Raw genomic sequence first — 24,282 nt, 5'->3', positions numbered from 1 at the left:
TCAAACTTAAAACAACAACAACAACAAAGTTCATACATTACGTATAAACCATAATCAAGTTTCCCTTATCCCAAATAGCTTCCTAGAATCTAGAATTAAAAGAAAAAGGGAAGAATGCAAAACCCTTTCTCTTCCTATATTCGAGCTCCACAATGGTTGAATTTGTTTCTAAGGCTTGATCTCAGCTTCAAGGAAGGATATGGAAGCTCTTGAAAGGATCAGAGGAAGAAATGATCTCTTTAGTCTCATATCACTTTCCTTACTTCACTTTAGAACATTTATAAAATGAAACTTTTGATGTTCTAGTTTACAAAATCCTATATATACCTTTTTTTTCTTCTCTGTCAAACTTAGCTCTGATGGATGATTTGATGAAAAAAAACTCATAAGGATTGGATGAATTCAATTATAACTATGTAACTTAGCTCTTAAGGGTTGTCAACTCTTAGAGGTTAATTGAACGAACAACAACCCAATAGAAAACAATTGTACAACATCAAATACATCAATTCCTAAATAATACAAATTAAACAAATTTCCCAATCTACACTAAATGACCCTAACCTCTTTCACTTTTGGTTCTAATAAGTGAGGCTTTGGGTTGGGCCACTAAAGCCCAAACCCTTCACTTAACTCACAAATCTAATACACTCAACCTTATGTTCTAACTTTATATTCTAAAATTACCCTTATTTATCTTACAAGCCCAATTAATAAATTCATTATATATATATATATATATATATATATATATATATATATAAATTAAACAACTTTATTATTATTAGTTTTTGAAAAAAACATAATGTTACGAGTATAACAAGTATCGCATATAATAACATGAACTAAAAATAATGTCTTTTGAGGAAATACTTTTATTTATAAAGACTAAAAGCAAAATTCACTCATTTTTCATGATTAAAATATCTTTACATCATTCTTTTATTTATATGAATATATCACATTTCAATTTCTTTTAAAATTATCTCAAAAAAGGAAAACGTTTCCAAACACCTTTAAATATGTACACCCTTTCAGAGTAAAGAGGGATGAAATGTAGAGAAAGAAAATAATAAATATTATAAATATTATAATAAGAAAAATAAAAATGAAAATGAATATGTAAACATTTGAAAATAATTTCATAGAGTCCAATCTGGTATGTTGACCAAGATATGTATGACTTTTAGTTTGATTTTTATGAATAAAAAAATAAAATAAAAAATTAAAGCTAATAAATATTCATGAATGTTGTATCCACATGTCATTCATGCATTCTTAAATATTTCTCCAAAGTCATACTCAAAATACCAAAATTCAAAATTGTATAACAAACTCATCATTTCCTTTTTATTTTATTGTTTAAAATGTCAGTAGAAAAGAAAAGAAAATGACCAAAGTAAAAGAATTGAGTAAAAAAAATTTCTAGGTGGGCACTCTAGAGCGTTAGATGAACACTCACCGAAACAACAAATTTGGGCCTTTGGATGTTGTTATTACAATGGCCACGTGTCATGTGATTACCCCTCATCAAACTTGATTTTATGATACTATTATTATTTTTATTTTCGTAAGTCCTATAAAAGCCTAAGATCCCCCTACCTCTTCACACAGACACAATTTTGACCATATTTCTCATATACAACAATAAACAGACTTTATCATTCTCTCTAATCTTGATCTTGCATGGAGTTGGATCTAAGCTTCCCAGAGAAAAAACCCTTTCTTTCTAGGATTTGCTCTAACACCAAATCAGAGATCCCCATAGAAGAGAACACCACCTTCACATACCAAAACAATTTGATCAATTTCCAGCATCTTTCCCTAAATGATCCAAACCATGAACACTCTACAGGTTTTCCCATTGAGGGTTCTTCCTCTTTCACCACTCCATTATTCTCTTTGTCCTCGACAACTCCTCCTTTAGGCTACCCCAACGAGTCGCTCCAAAGAGGCTTTCTCAACACCTATTACTCCATGAATTTTGTACCAAATAACACCAAAGTTGAATTCATGCATGGATCCCTCAACACCAACAAGGGAATCTGGGACTTTTCTAATAAAAATCCCCTTCCCTCTAGTGCAAATGCAACTTCACAACCTCAGGTGAGTCCCACTTTGTCACTGTTTCATGCATCTTTAAAATCATAAATAAAGCTAACAAAGTTTGGTTGTTGCTGGCATGAATTAGGTGCAGAGGAAGATTACTCCCAACTTTCGAAATAATATTATAAACAAAATCAAAAGCCAGTGGAGTGCCGAAGAGGATAGGTGTTACAAATTATACCAATTTCCAATTTTCATATTTTTGTCTCTATTTTATTATTTGAATTATTTCATTGATTTAGCTCATATCTTTAGTGAGGTTTCTTGATGTTTTGTTTGATTTTTCATCCTTGGTATGCTTGATTTGGGTTTAAATGTGGTTTCGTAGAGTCCTCTTGAAATTGGTGAAACGCTTCGGACTCAAAAAATGGTCTCAGATCTCCAGGTTGCTGAAAGGCAAGATTGGGAAACAGTGTAGAGAGAGATGGCACAATCATCTCAAGTCAAAGATTAAGGTTTCTTCCTTTTCAACTCTTTTTAGTTTTTCTCTCTCTTGATCATATGATTCTGCAACATTTTTAGAATATCCTTTTATACAAACATCTTCCATCAGTTCGATCCTTCCTGTGTTATTTACTTAACATGAACCAAATGTATTTATTGAATATTTTCCAAATGATATATACACAAACACACACAATCTTGTATTTTTACACAAAAATTCATCCAACTTGGGATTAATTTTCGAATTAAAGGTGATTATTACATAGCTAAATTTTCTCAAAAGCAAAAAAATTTACATGATATATCTCAATCTCAAGAGTTAATTTCACAATTCTTATGATTGATCTAAAAGAAAATTTCATAATTTTTTTTAGGATTTTAAATTAAATTAAAAGGATCTTATATATTAAATTGAATTCATAAAATCTAATTTAATCATCTCTTTTATATAACTTTTTTACAACAATGAAAATTTGTAACAGGACTTATTTTATTTTTAACACATGTTCGTGTATATTATTGAATAATATGACATAAAATTTATTTTATCATCATCCCCTTTCATTTATAAGTTATTTTACAAAATATATAAGCACTTTGGGGCATTAATTGGTGCTTTTTTAATAATAAAAGTCTATTATTAATCAATGAAAAATACATTTCAACTTTTTTGTAGCAATTAGAAATTTTTTTTAAATTATAAAATTATTAAAAAAGTAGTATTTTAATTATCAAATTACAAAATACATTTTTAAAATTTTTATTATAAAAGTATTTAAAGAAACCTTAATTGTTCGGTGAAGTTCATTTTTTAAATTTTTAGTAAGATATTATTATACCTTTACGAAAATTGTTGGAAATCATACATGTGTGTCTATCTGTAGAAATTTAGATTCTTTTTTTCCTTAAGGAACCTTGTATACATTGGTCCATTACTCAAACATTGAAGCAATCTCTAAGTCTATTTTAACAATATATGTATTGCAAAATGTCTCAATCAACTAATAATTTTTTTTGTGCACGAAGGTAGATTCATTTTAATTGTAGTAAAAATATATTTGCTTGAGTTTACATCTTAAGATACATAGAGAAAGAAGAGATTGATATACTTGATTATATAGTGATACAATATTATAATTGAAAAGTATTAGTAGGTTGTTTGTGTTATTTGAGTGTCCAAAAATCAAGACTCCTTATTATATTAGACTACATGCATTTGCTTTATAAGTAGAACTAAGTCGCGATTCCATATCTTGTTAGAAAATTTCTTAGTGAAATATCAATCATGTATATGTAGTCATTTTGATTGCTTTTGAACTATTTGATATTCAGTCCTTCATTCCATAATTTTTTTTATCTCAAATTGTGGTTGTAGATACTCCAAAAATATTAACATTGTAGTTTAAATCGCAACCAGGGGGCATTTTTTAAAAAAACTTTGATCTATTTCAATATTGATCTCTAATTTCTACATCGAAACATTGTTGTTTTATACAAATGCAGAAAGTGGCATTAAATGAAGAGGACAAACTATTGATCAAAGCTCACAAGGAATTTGTGAATAAGTGGGCAAAAATTGCAAGGAGAATGTCTGGTAAGACTGAGAACACCATCAAGAACAATTGGAGTGCTACAAAGTGTCAACTGAATAATGCAATAAAGCATAGGGTTAAGTGCACCACCTCAAAAGGAGCAATAAGGCTTTATCAAAGCTACATGAGGCAAGTCACCAAGGTTGAGAAGGAGTTGAAGAAACCCATGAACAACCTCTAGATCAATCTTTCTAATTCTGGTGTGCCTATAGATGTTACGAGTTTCATTCACAACTTTGTTATATTCTTATGTGATGTTAGATGTATCTCACTACCTATTTTATGTTGTTTGTGTTTGGATTGAGCACCATTTAGAGGTAATTGAGTTTGTTGAGGAGGTGGATGTAGAGAATGTTCGTCCTTCTTATGTCGACATTATGCTCTAGTAGAATGTAACAATAGGGCATTATTTCTGAATGTTTATGATTTATGCTTATCCTTATGTTTTATTTATGTTAAAAGCTTTGGTTATTATTATAATGGCCTTTGGAATGCCAAAAATGTTATTCAATTCAGTTAATGGACTTTCCGTTTTAGTTTTAAAGTTCTTTTTGGATGTGATGTTCTTTACTTATAAAAAGGTCATTGAAAATACATTATTTTAGATTATAACTGCAATATGTTTTAAATGAATATTTATGGATAAAAAGGTGTTACATTATCCAGTCTAGCCAAACACAACTTGCAACAAGAACCAAGAAAAAGAGGAGGAGGAGGAACACCAAGAAAGTTGGACTTTGAAGTTGTTTACAATGTTTAAAGTTCTAACTACTAGCTCCCATTGCTTAATTGTTGTTGAATTAACTAATCAAATTGCTTTTTTATCAAACATCTTTTTTATTTCCAAAAGTTTCTAAAAAATGCATATATTTTTATATGTGAATAAATCATACTACTTCTAGTCTTGAGGTTTTAGCAATTGAAAAAGAAAATTGGCACATATAGCCCAAACAATCGGTCTAGTACTAGATGTAGCCTTTCCCCACAGAAGATCCCTAATATTTACAGCACTTTGGTAGTTAAAGGTCAAGATAATGTTGGTCAACAAATTAACATTACTTATAAGTACAACAATTAATAGAAATAATCTAGTTAGAGTTGAGGTAGGAATGCTACAAATGGTCTAATGAGAGGAATGAAAAAATGTTTTGACTTAGTTTTCTGAGTATTTTTTTTGTTGAGGGTTGTATAAGTTTCACTTAGTTTATCAATGTTAAGACTGAAATAGCTAATGTTGTTTACAATATTTAGACATGTATAGGTTTTTCCATACCTTTTATTTTATGCAATATCAGATTGTGGAGAAAAGATAGTATTAGAAGAGGGTCGAATAATGAATATTAAAAACTCGCACTTTTCACAAGAGAGTGAAGTAGTATCTACAACAAACAAAGTGCTAGAAGTTTAATCAAAAGAACAGTGAAAAATTATAATAGTTCATCTCAAACACAGAGACTAAGTCCAGTTCTCAATCTAACTAGATTGAGTTTCACTAACTTTCTCAAAGTTACAAGTATTCTTTTGCAAGCCATTTTAAGCTCTACAACAAGTATTCTTTTGACTAGCCTCTTCAAGTTACTACCCAAGTATTATTTTATAGTTAAGCCTCTCTAAGCTCTACCCTATAACAACAGTTATCAAGGTATTACAAGGTTGTTATGATCGTCTCTCTAAGATATGAATACAACAATGTTTTGGTATAAAGATTTTTCTACAAGACAAAACCTATACAGAAAAGATATGTTTGTGTATGTGAATATTGTATTTCAATAAAAAAAAAGGAAGCTTCCCTCTATTGTCTTGATCTTCATAAATTCTTATATAGTAGCTTTGGATAAGATCACTAGTGCAAAAATTGGATTTAAAATCGGAGTTTTAAGATCGGTTACAAGGTAACCGATCTTAAAAGTGACGCGGTAGCAATTCTGTAAATAACATGAACACTTTTAAGATCGGTTGAAATTTAACCGATCTTAAAAATACTTTTAAGATCGGTTACAAAATAATCAATCTTAAAAGTGGCATTTTTAAGATCGGTTATAAAATAACCGATCTTAAAAGTGTCACTTTTAAGATCGGTTATAAAATAACCGATCTTAAAAGTGTCGGTTATAAAAGAACCGATCTTAAAAGTGACACTTTTAAGATTGGTTATAAAATAACCGATCTTAAAAGTACTTTTAAGATCGGTTATTTTGTAACCGATCTTAAAAGTGTCACTTTTAAGATCGGTTCTTTTATAACCGATTTTAAAAGTGCTACTTTTAAAATCAGTTATTTCATAACCGATTTTGTATGTAGTATACAAAATCGGTTCTTAAATAACCGATTTTAAAAGTATCGTCAGAAATCTTTTATATTCCCCTCCATTCTCATTATCTTTAATTTTTCCATCCATTCCTTTGTTTAATCTCTGAAGCTCCCATTTTCTAAAGTCTCCAATAAGGTAAATTTCGTTGTCGTTTTTGTTTTCATTTTCGTCTTCTCATGTTCTTCTTGTGTCTCTTTTCGTTTTTTTCATGATTTTCTCATTTCTGTTTTCGTTGTAGGCCCAGCTTGGGTTCGAACTTGGAACGGCCCGTTCTGCAAGGAGAACGGGTCTTTCTCCAAGCAGAACGGGCTGTTCTCCAAGGAGAACGGGCCGTTCTCCAAGGAGTACGGGCCGTTCTAAAATGCCCTTTTAGGCATTTTAATCAGACTGGAACGGCCCGTTCCGATTTTGGAACGGCCCATTCCGATTTAATTTTTTTCCACAGCCAGACTTTTAAGATTGGTTATAAAATAATCGATCATAAAAGTTAACATTTAAAATCGGTTGTTGAACCGATTTTAAAAGTCTAGCTTTTAAAATCGGCTCTTTCAAGATCGGTTAAAGAACCGATTTTAAAAGTTAAAAATAACCGATTTTAAAAGTCTTTTTTCCACTAGTGAATGATAGTTGTCACTTCTTGAGCCTTGCTTATAGATTTGTTTCATCTTACTCCATTGTCTGGTTGAAGTGAGAGAAGAAGTATCCATTGATAAATTAATGCTTTTTCACAAAATTAATTTCTTATCTTCATCGATTCAGCTACTTATCAAAGCAAAGATATAAATAGAAGCTACAAGAAGCAAGGTCAGCGTGAAATAGAGTAAGAAGCTTTTTTAGTGCCTTATTGTGAGATATGGGATCTTTGTCCTTGGTTTTAACGCATAGCATGCTTTTGATCTTCTTTAACAGATTTTGAGTTCCAAGATGGCTTGTTTTGATCTGTTAAGGTATAAAGAATTTATTTAAATTTCAAACATGTCAATCACAATAAATGATAAATGTTAAGTGCTTCAAGACATGCTTGTATGCTTCGTCTTATAGACGATACTTCATCTTTCTAAGTTTGAATAAGCATTTTTCAAAGATATTTTCTTTTCGTAAGATATAGTGTTTGTTATCATTAAAATTTAAGAAATTAAGGGATCCAAGATCATCTTTTGACTTAACAATCTCTCCCTTTTTGATGGTGACAAACACATTTTTGCAAAAGCTTTGTTTTCTTAACTTGTGAAAGGATTTTGGTCTCGGTCAGTTGAAAGGATTTTTCATTTGATTTTAGAGTTGAATTTTTAGACCAAAAATGTTTTCTATATGCTTTGAAAGGTTTGGGATATCCACATAGGCATTTCACTTTTACAGACGAAGTAAGCCTTAGTATGTAAGACATAAAAATTCTCATCTCAGTATTTTGTTTTTTTGAGCAAACTCTAAGTTCTATAAACAGACATAACATTTTTCGTATAGACATATGAGCTATCAATAAGGTAACCCTACAAACAAACTTACACACATATACTTTTATGATTCATTCAGTGCTAAAACATGTTATACTTCATTTATCTAACACAAATCATAGATGCATGCAACAAGATATCTAGAGGGACTCCCCTTGAAAACATGCATGGTATAACATCGTTCTGTATCAATAAATCATTGAAAAGTAAGATCAACACAACTAGTAGTATGAACTTGAGGTAATAAAAGAATTCATTCAAAAATAATTATCTATCCCTTTTTTGGCATCAACAAAAGTCAATCCAAGTCTTCGTCTTCCTCATCAGAGCTCAGATGAATGTTAAGGTGAGCAAGTAGCCTGTTGAATTGTCATTCTTGATGTGCTTGCATGTGAAGGGTATAGTGCAAAGCTTTGTAGAGACCAACAATGAGTTAGTTCATAGTGCATTTTGGGAAGAAAATTTGTGTGCATTTATTTGTCCTTTTTGACTTTTGTATGTGTCTTTTATTAGTGTTTTGACTTAGATTTATGATAGTGACATTATTTGATGATTGTGGTAAATTTTACACAATTGTTGGATTTTTACCCACTTGAACACTCTGTCTTGTGCATACCATATATGGAGCTTCTGAACATGGATTGGAACATTCTTGGTACCGTTGGAAATCTTAGAGAGAGTGCTACAACTTCTCTGTTAAAGTCCAGAGCCACTTCAGATCGAAAGAGGTCCTAAAAGGCAGTGCAAAGTTGCGGCCCAGTGCATTTTTATTTTATTGTTTGTTGTTTAAACCTTAATGACTTGTAATTAACGTTTTAGGACTTAATTAGTGGATCAGGCCTTGTTTAGTCAAACTTAGGCCTATTTAGTAGTTTATATGTAGGTGTAACGACCCGCCTTAGGCCGTCACATCAACAACCAATATGACAACTAAAATAAAATAATATATAATAAAGATAATAGAGCAAAGGCCAGCTACAGTAGAGTGTAAATATACAATAAAATATAAATTGTTTTCATAATATAAAACATGATTTTATAAAAGAGTCATCCTCAGCAAGGTTATACAGTCATCCAAAAAGATAATATAATTACAACATCATGAGAGTATCAAAATAAGACACCCTAGGTGTTGGTCAAGCTCTAAGTCTAGCCACTTCTCAAAGTAGCTACCCAAAAGACTCCTTGCCATCCCAAAGCCTCACACCTGATCTACTCCCCCACATAGTGAGATCATCACAGTCCACATCATAGAAATATAAGGGTTAGCACGTATAAAACCAACCATAGTACAATAAAATGAAATATCATTAAACTAGATATTCATCAATAGTATGTATCCATACCAAGGGAATGACAACATTATAACAAGTCATTTCCATGCCAAATATAAACCAATCCAATTTCCAATGTATACACATCCATGCCAATGCATACATATTCTATGATAATAAAGAATCCATAACCAATGTATACAATCCATACCAAATGCATACATATTCCACATCCAAACCAAAGTTACACCACTGTATAATCCCATGAAGTAGCCAACACATCCAACCCAAATGTTGATCTCAACGCATCCAAACCAAGTATTGAATCTGTGAACATGTTACTTGCCCATGTCACACACCTAACCTCTCATGGAAAATATACAGTTGGGTTACGTCGTCACGTAACCCTGGTGATCGTAGCCACTTCATCCATCGGTATGACTCGGCCTTGCCCTCATACCGGTAGCAAATAGAATACTTAGAGGAGTACTTCAGAATCCACTTAACATCTGAAGTGGTTTATTATATAATCTTTGGAAAAGTTCCATATTGGAATCCTCACCATGGGACTCCCAAATTCCATATTTTCCCAAAGATTATATCTTGATCTCACCAAGAGATCTCCCAATCCATACCATAACCTTACTCCTCTAAGTCCTATTAGCTTTCCAAATCAAACACACATAGCATATTACATAATTTCATGCAAACTTTTCCATAATCATGCCAACTTAACTAAATTACTCCTTGTGAAATGGCAACCTTCACATAAAATAGCATATCAGGAGTTATACTACTCCTATTATGCTCATACTTATCTCATATGAAAGATAAGAAGATTTCATACAAATCTCATGAAGAAATCAAGTCCTAAGTCCATCATTTACTTTGTTAAAAATTCTAAATACCACAACAGATATAACCAATGCTGGCAGCTTGACCCTTGTTCACTAAAAGAGTCATATCTGGAGTTCTAGACCTCCTTTTTGGGTGATTCCAACGCCATTGGAAAGCTAACATCCAAGGCTAAAAATTTAATAAAGACTTAAAGACCAAAATACCCACGTCCGGTGCACTAATATCCCGCCCGGTGCAAAACTCAAACAGAGACCTACAAACGTCTCAGCGCCTGGCGCAATTCCAGACAGAGACTCCCAATGAGTCTGCACGCTTGGCATGCTCAGATCACACCTGGCGCAATATCAGTAACTAAAACACAAGGACCACGTCTGATAGTGCGCCCGTCATGGTTCTCCCCATGCCCGACGTGATTCACCCAAGGATTCCCATTTCAAATTGCGCCCAGGGCGACTAGCCTCGCGCCCGGCGTGATTTGGCAATGGTGGTCCCTGATGAATTCACGCTCGGCGCAAAGAACTGCGCCCGGGGCATTTACTACCAGAAACCCTCAAAAACCTCAAAAATTTCTTCCCAACATGAATCCAATTCAAATTACACGAGTTCAAATCATTACAAATCATAAATACTATCCAAAAACAACATATTAAGAAATGAAATCAAGTCTTAACCACTAATTTGTGGAAATCATGATGAAACCCCAACCAAAACCATTTCCCCTCAATTCATCCTTAATCATGCATAAATCATGGAATCAATGTGATATTTCAAACCCATACACACCAGATTAAGTCTTATAAGTACTACCCTTACCTTAGAAACCTCAGAAATGCAAGGTTTGAACAAAACCCTCAATTCCCAACTCAAAATTTAATTCCTCTTTTCAAGGCTTTAGAGGCCAAATCTCTTGAAACTCCAGTTGTGAAGATTGATCCTAGCTTGATAAACTTCCCAAATGTGTCCTCAGCTTCCCTCTATACCAGAGCCTCTCTCTCTACTTCCTCCCTCTAGAAACTGTCTCTGTTTGACAAATGAGACCCTCCGGTCCTAAGTCCCTATATATAGCCATTTTCCAAAATTTCCAAATTTCACCCTTAGCACCTATTCACCTCAAATATTCTATTCCTTGAATTATTTCAACTCCCTAAGCTCTAAAACAACCTCAAATTCATTCAGAAAGACCAAATTTATCTTATGTTCCTATCCTTCAATCTCCTACCCATCCTATTCCTTTCCATGCAATACTCAAAACTCACCACCATATGAAATGCAACATGTATCAACACACAAACAAACATCACTTTCATATATATATATGCTTGTAATAATGAGTTACATGCCATAATACTTCACTTAACTAAGATGAGAAGGAAGGTGATCAGTCTTCTTCCCTTTTAGTACCAATTCAGTATAATGGTGTACAATGCATCATTCACCAAATTCATGCACATACATGCCTATATATAACCTCTCATCCCATACTATAAAATCACTATTATATCCAAACAACCAATCAAAACCACATAATTATACAACATGCACAAAGATAAGTACATTTCAAATCCACACCTCCATAATCCAATCCAAATCCATATAGACAACATATACATACTTACATACATACATATATAATATAAAGTATATCTATCAAATAGCTCGCTATTTCCATGGCGTTACAGTAGGTGTAATTACATTGAAGTCAATACTTTTGCTTCATTTTTCATATTTGAGATTTCTTGCTCAAAAAGCTTCTCCCATTTTTTCTCAACTCTCTTCTTTTGTCTCTCACGAATTACTCTCTAGTTTGGTTGAGGCTCTTCATCTTTGCTCCAAATAGATTTTTGTGTGGACAATGATGGAGATTCATGGCTAAGTTCTCTTAATTGATTCAAGTTTTCAAGTATGTGGTAAAATCCTTTCAACTATGAATTCCTCTCTTCTTTTCTTTTCTGTTCTTCAATTAATTTCCAATTAAATTCATGATAATGATTTTCATTTTTGATTAATTGAAGAAAAGAATTAATTCAAATTAATTTTAGAACACCGAATTGGATTCAATTCGGATTGAAACAATATGAAACAAATTTGTCTTTGTAGGATTTTCATAGAGCACAATTATGTTCTTCATTCTTTGATTTAAATTAAATATTAAATATTTGAAATTGGATTATATTTTTTTTATACTGTAATAATAAAAACATGAATCGATATTTTATCCGATTGGATTTTAAAATTCATGGTTCTGTAGATTTTAAATTTCAATTTATTGCACATAAAGTGTTTGTGAAAAATCCCCTAACTAACTTGCAAATGAAGATTCGTGTTCTATGGTTTGTAATTTTGGATTCTGACATAGGTTCCCTATATTACAAAATTTCTAGGGGAAACTATTTTTATTTGATAAAGTTAGGCATCGTTATCATTGGTCACATTCAACTTTAGTGGCCATTGGAGGAAAAAGAGGGGAAGAGGAGCGAGGAGCAGTCCCAAAGGGTCCTACACAAGTGGATGGATCAATTGAGGGTGGAGCTGGCAGCATGAAAACCTTCCTAAAAAAAATATGATGTTGCTTGGCAAGAACTTATAAAATGTAAAGTTATAAGGGGAGGAGTATTTGTAGATCCAACGATGTGTAGCAAGTTGGTTCAAAAAGGTTGACTTTGCTTGACTAAGAGGATAAGCCATGAAGCTTCCACTCAATACATGAGGATATTGGAGAGGTTCATCCTTTGCAGAGTGAAGCAAAGTTGTTTGATGAGCCCTATAGTGATTATAGTGAGGGTTCTTAAGGTATTGGGTAACTTCTCCTCGCTTTTTTGATTGTCAAAAGGGGGGAGCTTGGGGCAAGTGGCTTCAATGTAGAAGCGGGTCCATGGCTAAAGTATCCATAGGCAATATATCTCATTAAGCATGACAAGTAGATAAGGAAAAGATCCATAGGATAACTCCACAATGACATGGCTTATCCAAAGGTTTTACAGTTTCAACTGTTGTCGTGCAAGGAAGTTGAGCGTTTGACCATCGACCTAGGGAAGATTATTGAGGTCAACATCAAAGAGGACTCTCTCAAATATAGATAGATGTTCTAAGATACGAGGTTCGGAAGCATCCCTAAGACGAAGCTTTTCATACTCTTTGAAGTTTAGGTATAGAGATTGAAAAGTTGTCTAGTACAAAAGGGCTCCAACTTCCTTCATTGTATGTGATAGCTTCCTCGAGTAGACACTCCATCTTAGATTCATAAACATCTAAAGTGGACTCCACATCATTTGATAGAGGGATACCAGATTCAAAATCCTTTGGAGTGAAGAAGGATGGATGGACCATCGAGCTACTATAGTTGAAAGGAACAATGTACATGACCACATCAGTAATCATGGCTGACCCATCACTAGTGTGCACAAGTTCAACCAAGGTGGGGAATTGTGGCTCCAAATGAGTGATAGCCCGTGGAAGGAGGATCCAACTATAGGCCTCATCATTTGCTTCATTTGTAGTGGAGGGATCTACCTCCTCCTCAGAGACATTGGCTACCTCTATTGGTTAAATGGATGGCATCTGAATGGCAAACAAATGTGGTAGCTCTACATTGACTAAGGGTTCCTCCTTAGTGGTGGTCACAAGATGATCAGCAAAGATCTCCTAGAAGAATAGGTCGATAGATGAAGACTCCTTCTAAGTCAAGTTTGCAAAAATTGGTTCTTGATGAACCATTATTGGTGCCTCTTAGTTTTGCACTATCGCAACAACCATAGATGAAGAAGGCTCCCCCTAAGCCATGGCAAACAAAGCAAGTCCAATAACCTTACTCTACCATTCCATATCTTAAAAATGACTTCAAGAAGGAGGGGTACATCCCTCAATCTATGGTAGAAAGGTCACTAGAAAAAAAAAAGGAAAACCTAGAGAAAAATCTTCCCATTATACAATAACTAGTTCCATTTAGTGCTTTAAGTGCTTAGGAAGGGATCACATAGTATCCCAATGTCCCACCAAGAAAACCATGATATTAAGAGGGACTGAAATCCTAAGTAAAGATAACACTAAGTCTTCTTCATCTTCCTCAAGTGATGAAGATGTATGCCATAGTTCTAGCAAGGAAGCTTCACCATGTGGAGGTGATTTATTTGTTGCACAAAGGTTACTTACCAACCAACGTTGTGAACAAGATCAATCACAAAGAGAGAACCCTTTTCATTCTAGATGCAAAATCTTCAAGAAAAATTGTTCTCTCATTGTTGATAGTGGATCTTGCAATAATTTTGTAAGCCAAAGGTTGGTTGATAAGCTTAACATGACAACTATAGCCCATCCAAAATCTTATAAACTTCAATGGCTTAATGAGGCTGGACCTATAAAATTCAAAGACCAAGTGAATATTCCTTTCTCCATTGGAAAATACAAAGATGAAGTTTTAAATGACATAATTCCAATGGATGCAAGCCATATTCTACTTGGAAGACCTTGGAAATTTGATAGACAAGCCATCTATAATGAACTTACCAATAAAATATGCCTAGTACACTTAGGCAAGAAATACACCTTGACTCCTCTTTCACCTTACAAGTGTTAGAGAATCATGTATCCATGAAAAAAAAATTAGATGATAAAAATAGAAAAAGAAGAGAGAAAAAAGTAAAAATAAATAAAAATAAAAAAACCTCTTAAGTCCTAAAGAGGAGGAAAAGAAGGTCCGAGAGTTGGAGGGTGGTGTCTCCTCCAAGGAAGTTGTTCCTAGAAGTCAATTTTCTATTAAACATTCTATCAAACAATGTCTTCTAGTTGAAAAACCTTTTTACCTTCTTTATTCTAAAGAAACACTTGCTACCATAAGTTTTGAACTTAAGTCTCTTCCTAATGGGGTTCAAAATCTTTTACAAGAATTTGAGAACCTACCTCCTCAAGAAGTTCCAAGTGGACTTCCACCTTTAAGAGGGATAGAACATCAAATTGACTTGGTGTCTAGGGCTAGCCTTCCTAAGAAGTTTTCCTATAAGACCAACCCCCAAGAAATAAAAGAGATTGAGACTCAATTTTAAAACTTGATGAAGAAAGTTTGGGTTCTTTTTTAGCCCTTATGTTGTGCTTATTCTTTTAGTTCCCGAGAAAGATAGTACTTGGAGAATGTACATAGATTTTAGAGTTATTAATAATATAACTATTAAGTATAGATATTCAATCCCTTGGTTAGATGATATGTTAGATGAGTTACGTGTGGCACTAATATTTTCTAAGATTGATCTTAAAAATGGTTACCACCAAATAAGAATCAAAAAAGGTGATAAATGAAAAATCGCTTTTAAGACCAAGTTTGGATTGTTTGAGTAGTTAGTCATGCCTTTTGTCTTAACCAAAACTTCTAGCATTTTCAAGAGATTAATGAACTCTGTTCTTAGGGATTGTATAGGTAGGTTTGTAGCAGCATATTTTGATGATATCCTTATTTATAGTAAGAGCTTTAATGATTATATAGGCCATCTTAAAAATGTTTTAATCCTTCTTAGGGACAACCATCTCTATGCCAACTTAGAAGAATGTACCTTTTGTCAAGAAAATGTAAACTTTTTGGAATTTATATTTGGTAAGGAAGGAGTTAAGGTTAACCCTTAAAAGGTTATGGCTATCCAAGATTGGCCCACCCCTAAGAGTGTAGGAGACATTAGGAGCTTTCATGGCTTAGCAAGATTTTATAAGAGGTTTGTTAAGGACTTCTCCACTTTTGCATCTCCTCTTAATGAGTTGGTTAAGAAGGATTTGCCTTTTGTATGGGGTGAGAAGTAAGAAAAGGCTTTTCAAAATCTAAAAGACCAACTCACCAATGCACCCATTCTAGCTCTTCCAAATTTTCCTCAAACTTGAGCTAGAATATGATTCAAGTGGTATAGGAATAGGTGAAATTTTACTTCAAGGTGGCTACCCATTGCATATTTTAGTGAAAAACTAAGTGATCCTACATTGAATTATTCCACCTATGACAAAGAGCTATATGTTTTCATCAGGGCCCTCAAAACATGGGAACATCACTTAGTGACAAAAGACTTCATCATACATACTAATCATAAGTCACTTAAGTATTTAAGAAATCAAGGCAAGTTAAATAAAAGGCATGCTAAGTGGGTGGAATATTTATAACAATTATCTTATGTTATCAAATATAAAAGGGGGAAAAGTAACATTGATGGAAACTTTATGGAGCAACCAGATTGATATGGCTTCTCCTTCAAGATCCTCCCTAGATATTTTGCTTCTTGACAGTCCTTAAGCTTTTTTAAGGTCTCCAATGGAGGAAGAGACCTCTGGTTTCACCTTAGAAGGTGAAAAACTCTCTTTAAGTGGTGCCACTTCAAGGTAGAAGACAAACCACTTCAACTCTCATCACACTCTTAGGAAAAGGATAAGAGAATTGAAAGAAAATCAAAGAGAGAATTTAGACTTTTGAGAGAGAGAATTATGTTGGTCCCAGTTTACAAGAATCTAGAAGGGGGTTGAATAGATTCTTTCCTAAGATGATTCACTTTTAACAAATTCTTGATAAAGACCTATCAAGATATCTAAAATACAATCCTTACTCAATTTGAGTTAACACGGAATAGTAGATTACAAGGTTTATTACCAACATATCAAAATATCAACATTAATGCAACAAAACTGTAACGTAGTTAGTAGCCCAGAATGGGTCGTTCCAAACTACTAAGGGTGATTTAGTAGCCTAGAACGGGCTATTCCAAAACTAGAACGGGCCATTCCGAACCACTAAATAGGCCTATAAATCCTTGTTGGGCACGGGCCGTTCCAAATAGGGTCGTTATGAGTAAAAGGCAACCCTAGAACGGGCCATTGTGGTTTGAGAACAGGTCATTCTTCATGTGAATTTTACACATGACGTTTGAGTCCAGAATAGGCGGTTCCAGATTCGAAACGGGTCGTTCTGGCCACTCCAGATTTTTATAAATAGGCGTCATGCATGTGGTTGAGGAGAAGAGAGGAAGGGGACATAGAGAGAGGTTTTAGAGAGAAGTTTTAGAGAGAAGGACTCTTGGTCTGTGAGCTCCTTTCTTTCCCAAATTTCTCTGTATGATTCTTCTTCTCCTCTAGATCACTAATGTCTTTTGTCCTTTCTTGAAATTCAGACTAGGAAGCTTGCTTTGGGTGGATTGAAGTTTTTGGATTGAGCTTTGAAAGGGAATTCTACTTTTTCTCAGTTCTTAGCTATTTTGAGCCAATTTTCAAGTAAGGGAAGCTAGAATGTATGTTGTTTAGGTTGCATGTGAGTTTAGAAACTCAATTGATGCATGAAAGTCGAGGATCCATGGCTGGATCGGAGAATTCGCTCATTTTTTGGGGTTTTGGGAAAAATGGGGTTTTTGGTGATTTTGATGCATCAGATGGGTGCATGTTGATTTTGAGTTTGTCTTTGTGTTGCGTGGAGCCTGTGCATTGTGTTTTTGTATTGCATGTGATTGGATTTGCTGGTTTGGATGAGTTTTTGAACTCTCTGGCTGGGATTAGGTTGGGCGCAGGTTAAGCGCGCCGGGCGTGGAAGAGCTTAGGGCTCTCGGGTTGGATGTTAGGCCGGGCGTGATTTGGTTGCGCCAGGCATGAGTGGGTTGGATGTTTTTGGATTGAAATTGATGCTTATACATGTTTAAAGTTAAAGTTTTAGATCATGTATGTATGATATATGATGTATGGTGAGGTTTGATTCATATGTATGCTCGGTGATGATATATATGAATGTTTAAAAATGATATGGCATGAGTATATGTTCATATGAGTATGATTATTGATCATGATGGTGGGTAGACCATGTATGATGTATGATGCATTATTACATGTGATGTCTTATGGCACGAGTATGATTATTGATCATAATGGTGGGTAGACCATGTATGATGTATGATGCATTATTGCATGTGATGTCTTATGGAATGTGTATGATTGTTGATCATGATGGTGGGCAGACCTTGTATGATGTGTGATGCATAATTGCATGTGATGCCTTATGGCATGAGTCTAGCCTAGGACTTGAGGAGAGGGAAAATATTTTTGAACTATAAGAGCTCACATAGAGTCTCTTGAGAGTGGTGCTTGGATAGGCCACTAATATATGAGAGTGGTGCTCGGGTAGGCCACCGGATTTGGGTTAGAGTGGTGCTCAAGTAGGCCACTGGGTTGGGTGAGTCTCCTCTAAGTCCTTAGCTAGTGTTGGAGCGGTGTATGAGGTCGAGGGTTATTCCCTTAACCAAGTACTTGGGAAAGTGTGTGGATCCTTGCGGATAGTCGGTGGGCGAACTCCACAAGTGAATTGGTAATGCATGCCAAGGTCGTGGTAAGCTATACCTGGTTGTGCTATAGCTGACGGTGGATCCGGACTTCCAATTTTGTAAGTGATATCATCTGAGTAAACCTGAGTGAGGATTTTTATCCTGTTTAGCTGTGACTGAGCGGGCACATTAGGCGTGAAAACAGTTGGGGTGGTTTCGGTAGGATTGGGAGGTCACTTACATTGCTCTACTGTTAGGGAGATCTCCTAGGTGTATGTGTGACGACGCATTAGATGATTGATATTCATTGATATCTGTCATGAGGTGCATGTATTGCATGATTGTTAAGATGATGAAGTGTATGGTGTTTGACTTCATGTTTGATGAATGGATGATTGACTGAGATGGAAGTTCCTTTGGAACTTGAGTTGGATGCATGTGTATTATAGATTTTATTTTGTACTTGAATGATTAATTTTTGAACTCTAGCTTACCCTTCTATTTCCATGTGGTGGGACTGCAATGATTATACTTGGTATGGGAGCAGGTCAGGGATAGCTTGGAGTTGAGGTGACCGCTGCGAGACAGGGAGTTTGATCCTCGTGTTAGAGTTACCATTTTGGGTAACAGTTTTGTTTGTGCTTGACCGGCACTAGGGAATATTATCCAGGTTAATATTTCTCTTAGTTTGCTTGTAGTAGTGCGATTCCACTAAGTGTAGAGACCATGGCGGGTCATTACACTTTTATGGTATCAGAGCCAGTCGAGTCTTTTGGATACTCTGTGGGGAGTGATCCTTCTAGGTTTCTGTTGTGTCATATCTTTGATATATGTTAGTTTTGGTGAGTTATAGTGGTATAGTGTTACTAAAAGAATGTTTGAATTCTTTTAGTATGGTGAGGCCTTAGTATGACCATATCGCTAGGGCCATGGAGATGATGGCCATGGCGATGCAGTAGTAGAGTGTTCATTTTTCTCAAATGGAGGCGGGTAGAGCTGTGAGTGAGGCAGCTAGACCAGTGGTCTCTCAGGATGGGAGAGATTTAGCAGAGTTCAGGAGATGTCATCCTCCTCAGTTAAAGGGGGATTCAGATCCTCATGTGGTAGATTAATGGTTGAGCCAGATGGAGAATATCTTCAGTTATCTGGGGTCTTTTGAGGAGAGGAAGTTTACTTATGCAGTTTACATGCTGGCAAGCGAGGTTGAGTACTGGTGGAGAGGCACCAAGCAGATGATGGAGAGTAGAGGTGTGGTTGTACATTGGGATTGCTTCAGGAGTTTTCTTGGAGAAGTATTTCCCAGACAGCGTTAGATACGCTAAGGAGGCAGAGTTCATGAGACTGTAGTAGGGGAGCCTTTCTGTATTAGAGTATGCTATGAGATTTGAGCATCTGGCTCATTTCTACTCTCAGGCCATATTTGAGGCTTGGAGATGTAGGAAGTTTGTAGAGGGGTTGAGGCATGAGCTAAAGAGGGTCATAGTCTCTATTTCCATAGTGAAGTTTCCTGCCTTGGTTGAGAAGGCAAAGACTGTTGAGAGACTAGAGGGTGGTGGTAGCAGCGACAAGGCTGCTAGAGTTCAGGAGGGATCATCCGGGTCCAGGAAAGGATGCCAGCAGAAAGGATCCTATGACAGATCTGTACAGTCTTAGAGAGGTGTTGTTAGTAAGGGACCTCGTCCTGCTACTCCCCAGGGTGGAGCACCATCAGTGCGATGCTATAGATGTGGAGGAGCACATGTGGTTAGAGATTTTTCCCATCCAGGGAATGTTTGTTTCAAATGTGGCATGCCAGGCCACCTTTCTAGAGATTGTCAGATGCCATCGACTCCATCTAGGAGTGCTCCGAGGCCACCTAGGCCTACAACTATAGGGAGAGTTTTTACTTTATGAGGTGCAGAGGCCTCCAATTCATCAAATTTGATGAAGCGGAAGGGGAAGGCAGCAAGTGAGAATGTTTTGTTCTTGTTCGATTCTGGTGCCACGCATTCTTTTATCTCTCTTGATTTTGTGAGGAGAGTGGGTTTATCGGTATCTGTATTGCATGTTAATTTGTCTGTGTCTACCCCGGCTTCAGTTTCTATGGTGACGTTAGAGATATGTGTGAGATGCCCGATAGAGGTGTTTGGTAGGAGGTTCCGAGTGAACCTGATTGTGTTGCCCATGGTGGATATTGACATAATCTTAGGGATGAATTGGTTATCTACCCATCACATCCTTATAGATTGTGCTCGGAGAGATTTGGTATTTCTTCAGTTGGAGGATGAGGTGTTGGTATTAGCGGGTCAGGTTGAGCAGTTGATGAGGGATGGAGCTGAGTGCTTCATGTTGTTTGCTGCTTTGAGTATTAAGACGAAGAGGGCCATCACTGGGATTGAGATTGTTAGTGAGTTTCCTGAGGTGTTCCCAGATGATGTGTCGGGATTGCCACCTATGTGTGATGTTGAGTTTAGCATTGGTCTGGTACCAGGTGTAGGACCGGTATCAGTGGCTCCTTATAGGATGGCTCCAGCTGAGTTGGTAGAGCTGAAGAAACAGATTGAAGATTTGTTGGAGAAATAGATGGTGAGGCCTAGTGTTTCTCCTTGGGGTGCCCCGGTACTGTTAGTAAAGAAGAAGGATGGTGGGGCCTGTTTGTGTGTTGATTATCAACAATTGAATAAGTTGACAATAAAGAATATGTATCCACTTCCGAGGATTGATGATTTGATGGATCAACTGAGGGGAGCTTCGGTATTTTCGAAGATTGATTTGAGATCCGGATACCATCAAATCAGGGTAAAGGAGAGTGACATACCGAAGACTACTTTCAGGACTAGGTATGGTCACTATGAGTATGTAGTGATGCTTTTTGGTGTCACTAATGCTCCGACAGTGTTCATGGATTACATGAATAGGATTTTTAGGTCATTCTTGGTCAAATTTTTGGTGGTCTTCATTGATGATATTTTGGTGTATTCTAGATCTTTGGAAGACCATCGTGAGCATCTGAGGTTGGTTTTGGAGGTATTGAGGGAGAGACAATTGTATGCCAAGTTGTCCAAGTGTGAGTTTTGGTTGTCCGAGGTGAGGTTTTTGGGGCATGTAATATCGGCAGAGGGGATTGAAGTAGATCCAGTCAAGGTGGAGGTTGTGATTCAGTGGGAGCGTCCGAGGACTGCTACAGAGATTAGGAGTTTTGTTGGGTTAGTGGGTTATTATTGGAGATTCATAGAGGGTTTCTCTCGAATAGTAATGCCTTTAACTCAATTGACTCAGAAGGATCAACCTGTTGTTTGGATAGACGCTTGAGTGAGAGTTTTCAGGAGTTAAAGAGGCGATTGACTATTTCTCCAATTTTGGTGTTATTGGAGAGCATTTTGATGTCTTTTGTGATGCTTCTCACCAGGGGTTGGGCTATATATTGATGCAGGGAGGGAGAGTAGTAGCATATGCTTCGAGGCAACTTAAGACCCATGAGAAGAATTGTCCTACTAATGATTTAGAGCTTGTAGCTGTGGTGTTTGCCTTGAAGTCGTGGAGGCACTATTTGTATGGTGTGAGATTCAGTGTATTCAATGATCACAAGAGTTTGAAGTACCTGTTTGATCAGAAAGAGCTGAATATGAGGCAGAGAAGGTGGATGGAATTCCTAAAGGACTTTGATTTCCAGTTGATATGTCATCTTGGGAAGGCGAATGTGGTAACAGATGCATTGAGTAGGAAATCCATTCACATGTCGACTATGATGATTAGGGAGTTGGAGTTGATTGAGCCGTTCAAAGATTTGAGACTGGAGGTGGAGGTTGTTCAAGATCAAATTAGTTGTGGTATGATCACCATAACTAATGAGTTCTTGAGACAGGTGGGAACTAAGCAGTTACAAGACCCAGAGTTATTGAGGATTTTAGGATTGCTTGGTACTGAGAGGGCAGCTGGTTTTGAGCTTGGTACTGATGGGATTCTGAGATTCAGAGATCGGATTTGTTTACCTCATGATTCAAAGTTGAAGAGAGCTATTCTGGTGGAGGGACACATGAGTCTTCATAACATACTTCCCGGTATGATTAGGATGTATCAGGAAATCAAGAAAAGTTTCTGTTGGCCTGGTATGAAGAGGGAGATAGTAGAGTTTGTAGAAGCTTTTCTGACTTGTCAAAAAGCGAAGATTGAGCATTAGAGGCCTAGAGGGGTTTTTCCATTGATGGAGATTCCCGAGTGGAAGTGGGATAGTGTCACTATGGACTTTGTGGTTGGGTTGCCTAGGACAGCTAGGAACAGTGACTCTATCTGGGTGATTGTTGATAGGTTGACAAAGTGTGCGCACTTTCTTCCTGTCAACAAGAGGTGGTCCTTGGAGAGGCTTGCATAGTTGTATGTTAGAGAGATAGTACGGTTGCATGGAGTGCCTTCCAGTATTATTTCTGATAGAGATCCAAGGTTTACTTCTAGGTTTTGGCAGACTCTACATCAGGCGTTGGGGATAAGGTTGAGGTTAAGCTTTGCTTATCATCCACAAATAGATGGTCAGTCGGAGAGCACAATTCAGTCACTTGAGGATCTCTTGAGAGCTTGTGTGTTGGATCATCTAGGTAGCTGGGAGGAGGTGTTACCATTGGTAGAGTTTACCTACAATAACAGTTATCACTCGAGTATTGGCATGGTTCCTTTTGAGGCTTTGTATGGCAGGAGGTGTAGGACTCCATTATGTTGGTATCAGGAGGGTGAGTCAATAGTGGTTAGTCTAGAGTTAGTTCTTCAGACTACTAAGATGGTGAGAGAGATTCAGGAGAGGTTGAGGGCTACCCAGAGTCGACAAAAGTCTTATGCTGATAGGAGGAGAAGACCTCTAGAGTTTGAGGAGGGAAAGCACGTGTTTCTCAAGGTGACACCCACTACTGGTGTGGGAAGGGCAGTAAGGGCTAAGAAGCTCACTACGAGGTTCATTGGTCCTTACCAGATCCTTCGTCCTGTAGGTCCGGTAGCTTATCAATTGGCATTGCCTCCTATTTTGTCCAACATACATGATGTGTTTCACGTTTCACAGTTGAGGAAGTACATTAGAGACCCGAGTCACGTGGTAGAGATGGATGAGGTGCAAGTTAGAGAGAACTTAACTTATGAGAAGAGACCGGTAGCTGTGGCTGATCACAAGTTAAAGGAGCTTCGTGGAAAATCCATCAGCTTGGTAAAAGTTCTTTAGGATACAGCTTCTGGTGAGGCTACCTGGGAGGTGGAGAGTCAGTTCAAGGAACGGTATCCATTTCTCTTTTCAAGTAAGCCTATTTTTTGGGAAAAAAATTCTTGTTTATTGGGAGGTATTATAACATAGTTAGTAGCCTAGAACGGGCTATTCCAAACTACTAAAACAAGGGTGATTTAGTAGCCCAGAACGGGCCGTTCCCAAACTGGAAAGGGACATTCTGAACAACTAAATAGGCCTATAAATCCTTTTTGGGAATGGGTTGTTCCAAATAGGATCGTTATGAGTAAAAGGCAACCCCAGAACGAGCCGTTCTGGTTTGAGAACAGGTCGTTCTACATGTGAATTTTTCACATGATGTTTGAGTCCAGAACAGGCCATTCCGGATTCAAAATGGGCCATTTTGGCCACTCTAGATTTCTATAAATAGGCGTCATGCATGTGGTTGACGAGAAGAGAGGAAGGGAACTTAGAGAGAGGTTTTAGAGAGAAGTTTTAGAGAGAAGGACTCTAGGTTTATGAGCTCCTTTCTTTCCCAAATTTCTCTGTATGATTCGTCTTCTCCTCTAGATCACTAATGTCTTTTGTCCTTTCTTGAAATTCAGACTAGGAAGCTTGCTTTGGGTGGATTGAAGTTTTTGGATTGAGCTTTGAAAGGGAATTCTACTTTTTCTCAGTTCTTAGCTATTTTGAGCCAATTTTCAAGTAAGGGAAGCTAGAATGTATGTTTTTTAGGTTGCATGTGAGTTTAGAAACTCAATTGATGCATGAAAGTCGAGGATCCATGGCTGGATCAG

At 36.4% G+C, this 24,282-nt stretch overlaps 1 protein-coding gene across 2 annotated transcripts; it reads left to right on the top strand.

The window, feature by feature from the left end:
- The first annotated feature begins 1,598 nt into the window (after positions 1-1,598).
- Positions 1,599-4,686, top strand: LOC109799134 (uncharacterized). 2 transcript variants are annotated; one of them, XM_083072429.1, is made up of 4 exons: positions 1,599-2,106; positions 2,198-2,271; positions 2,435-2,561; positions 4,054-4,686. In XM_083072429.1, exons 1-4 carry the CDS (start codon positions 1,687-1,689, stop codon positions 4,321-4,323), a joined length of 891 nt encoding a protein of 296 aa, XP_082928555.1. In that variant the 5' UTR covers positions 1,599-1,686; the 3' UTR covers positions 4,324-4,686. The 2 variants fall into 2 exon arrangements, with proteins under 2 accessions (XP_082928555.1, XP_082928554.1); XM_083072428.1 differs by having other exon boundaries at positions 2,192-2,271.
- Positions 4,687-24,282: the final 19,596 nt, after the last annotated feature.

The sequence above is a fragment of the Cajanus cajan genome, chromosome 4, assembly GCF_000230855.2.
Source record: "Cajanus cajan strain Asha chromosome 4, NIPB_CcT2T_4, whole genome shotgun sequence".
NCBI lineage: Eukaryota > Viridiplantae > Streptophyta > Magnoliopsida > Fabales > Fabaceae > Cajanus > Cajanus cajan.
Note: the sequence above shows the minus strand (reverse complement) of the source record. Positions and strands in the feature narration are given on the sequence as shown.

What these genes read in the sequence shown, in the direction of transcription:
- LOC109799134 (XM_083072428.1), top strand. Translation starts at nt 1,687, where the DNA reads ATGGAGTTGGATCTAAGCTTCCCAGAGAAAAAACCCTTTCTTTCTAGG. An exon ending in ATGCAACTTCACAACCTCAG is followed by an intron (nt 2,107 to 2,191) that starts GTGAGTCCCACT and finishes GGCATGAATTAG; the next exon opens with GTGCAGAGGAAGATTACTCC. An exon ending in TGGAGTGCCGAAGAGGATAG is followed by an intron (nt 2,272 to 2,434) that starts GTGTTACAAATT and finishes GTGGTTTCGTAG; the next exon opens with AGTCCTCTTGAAATTGGTGA.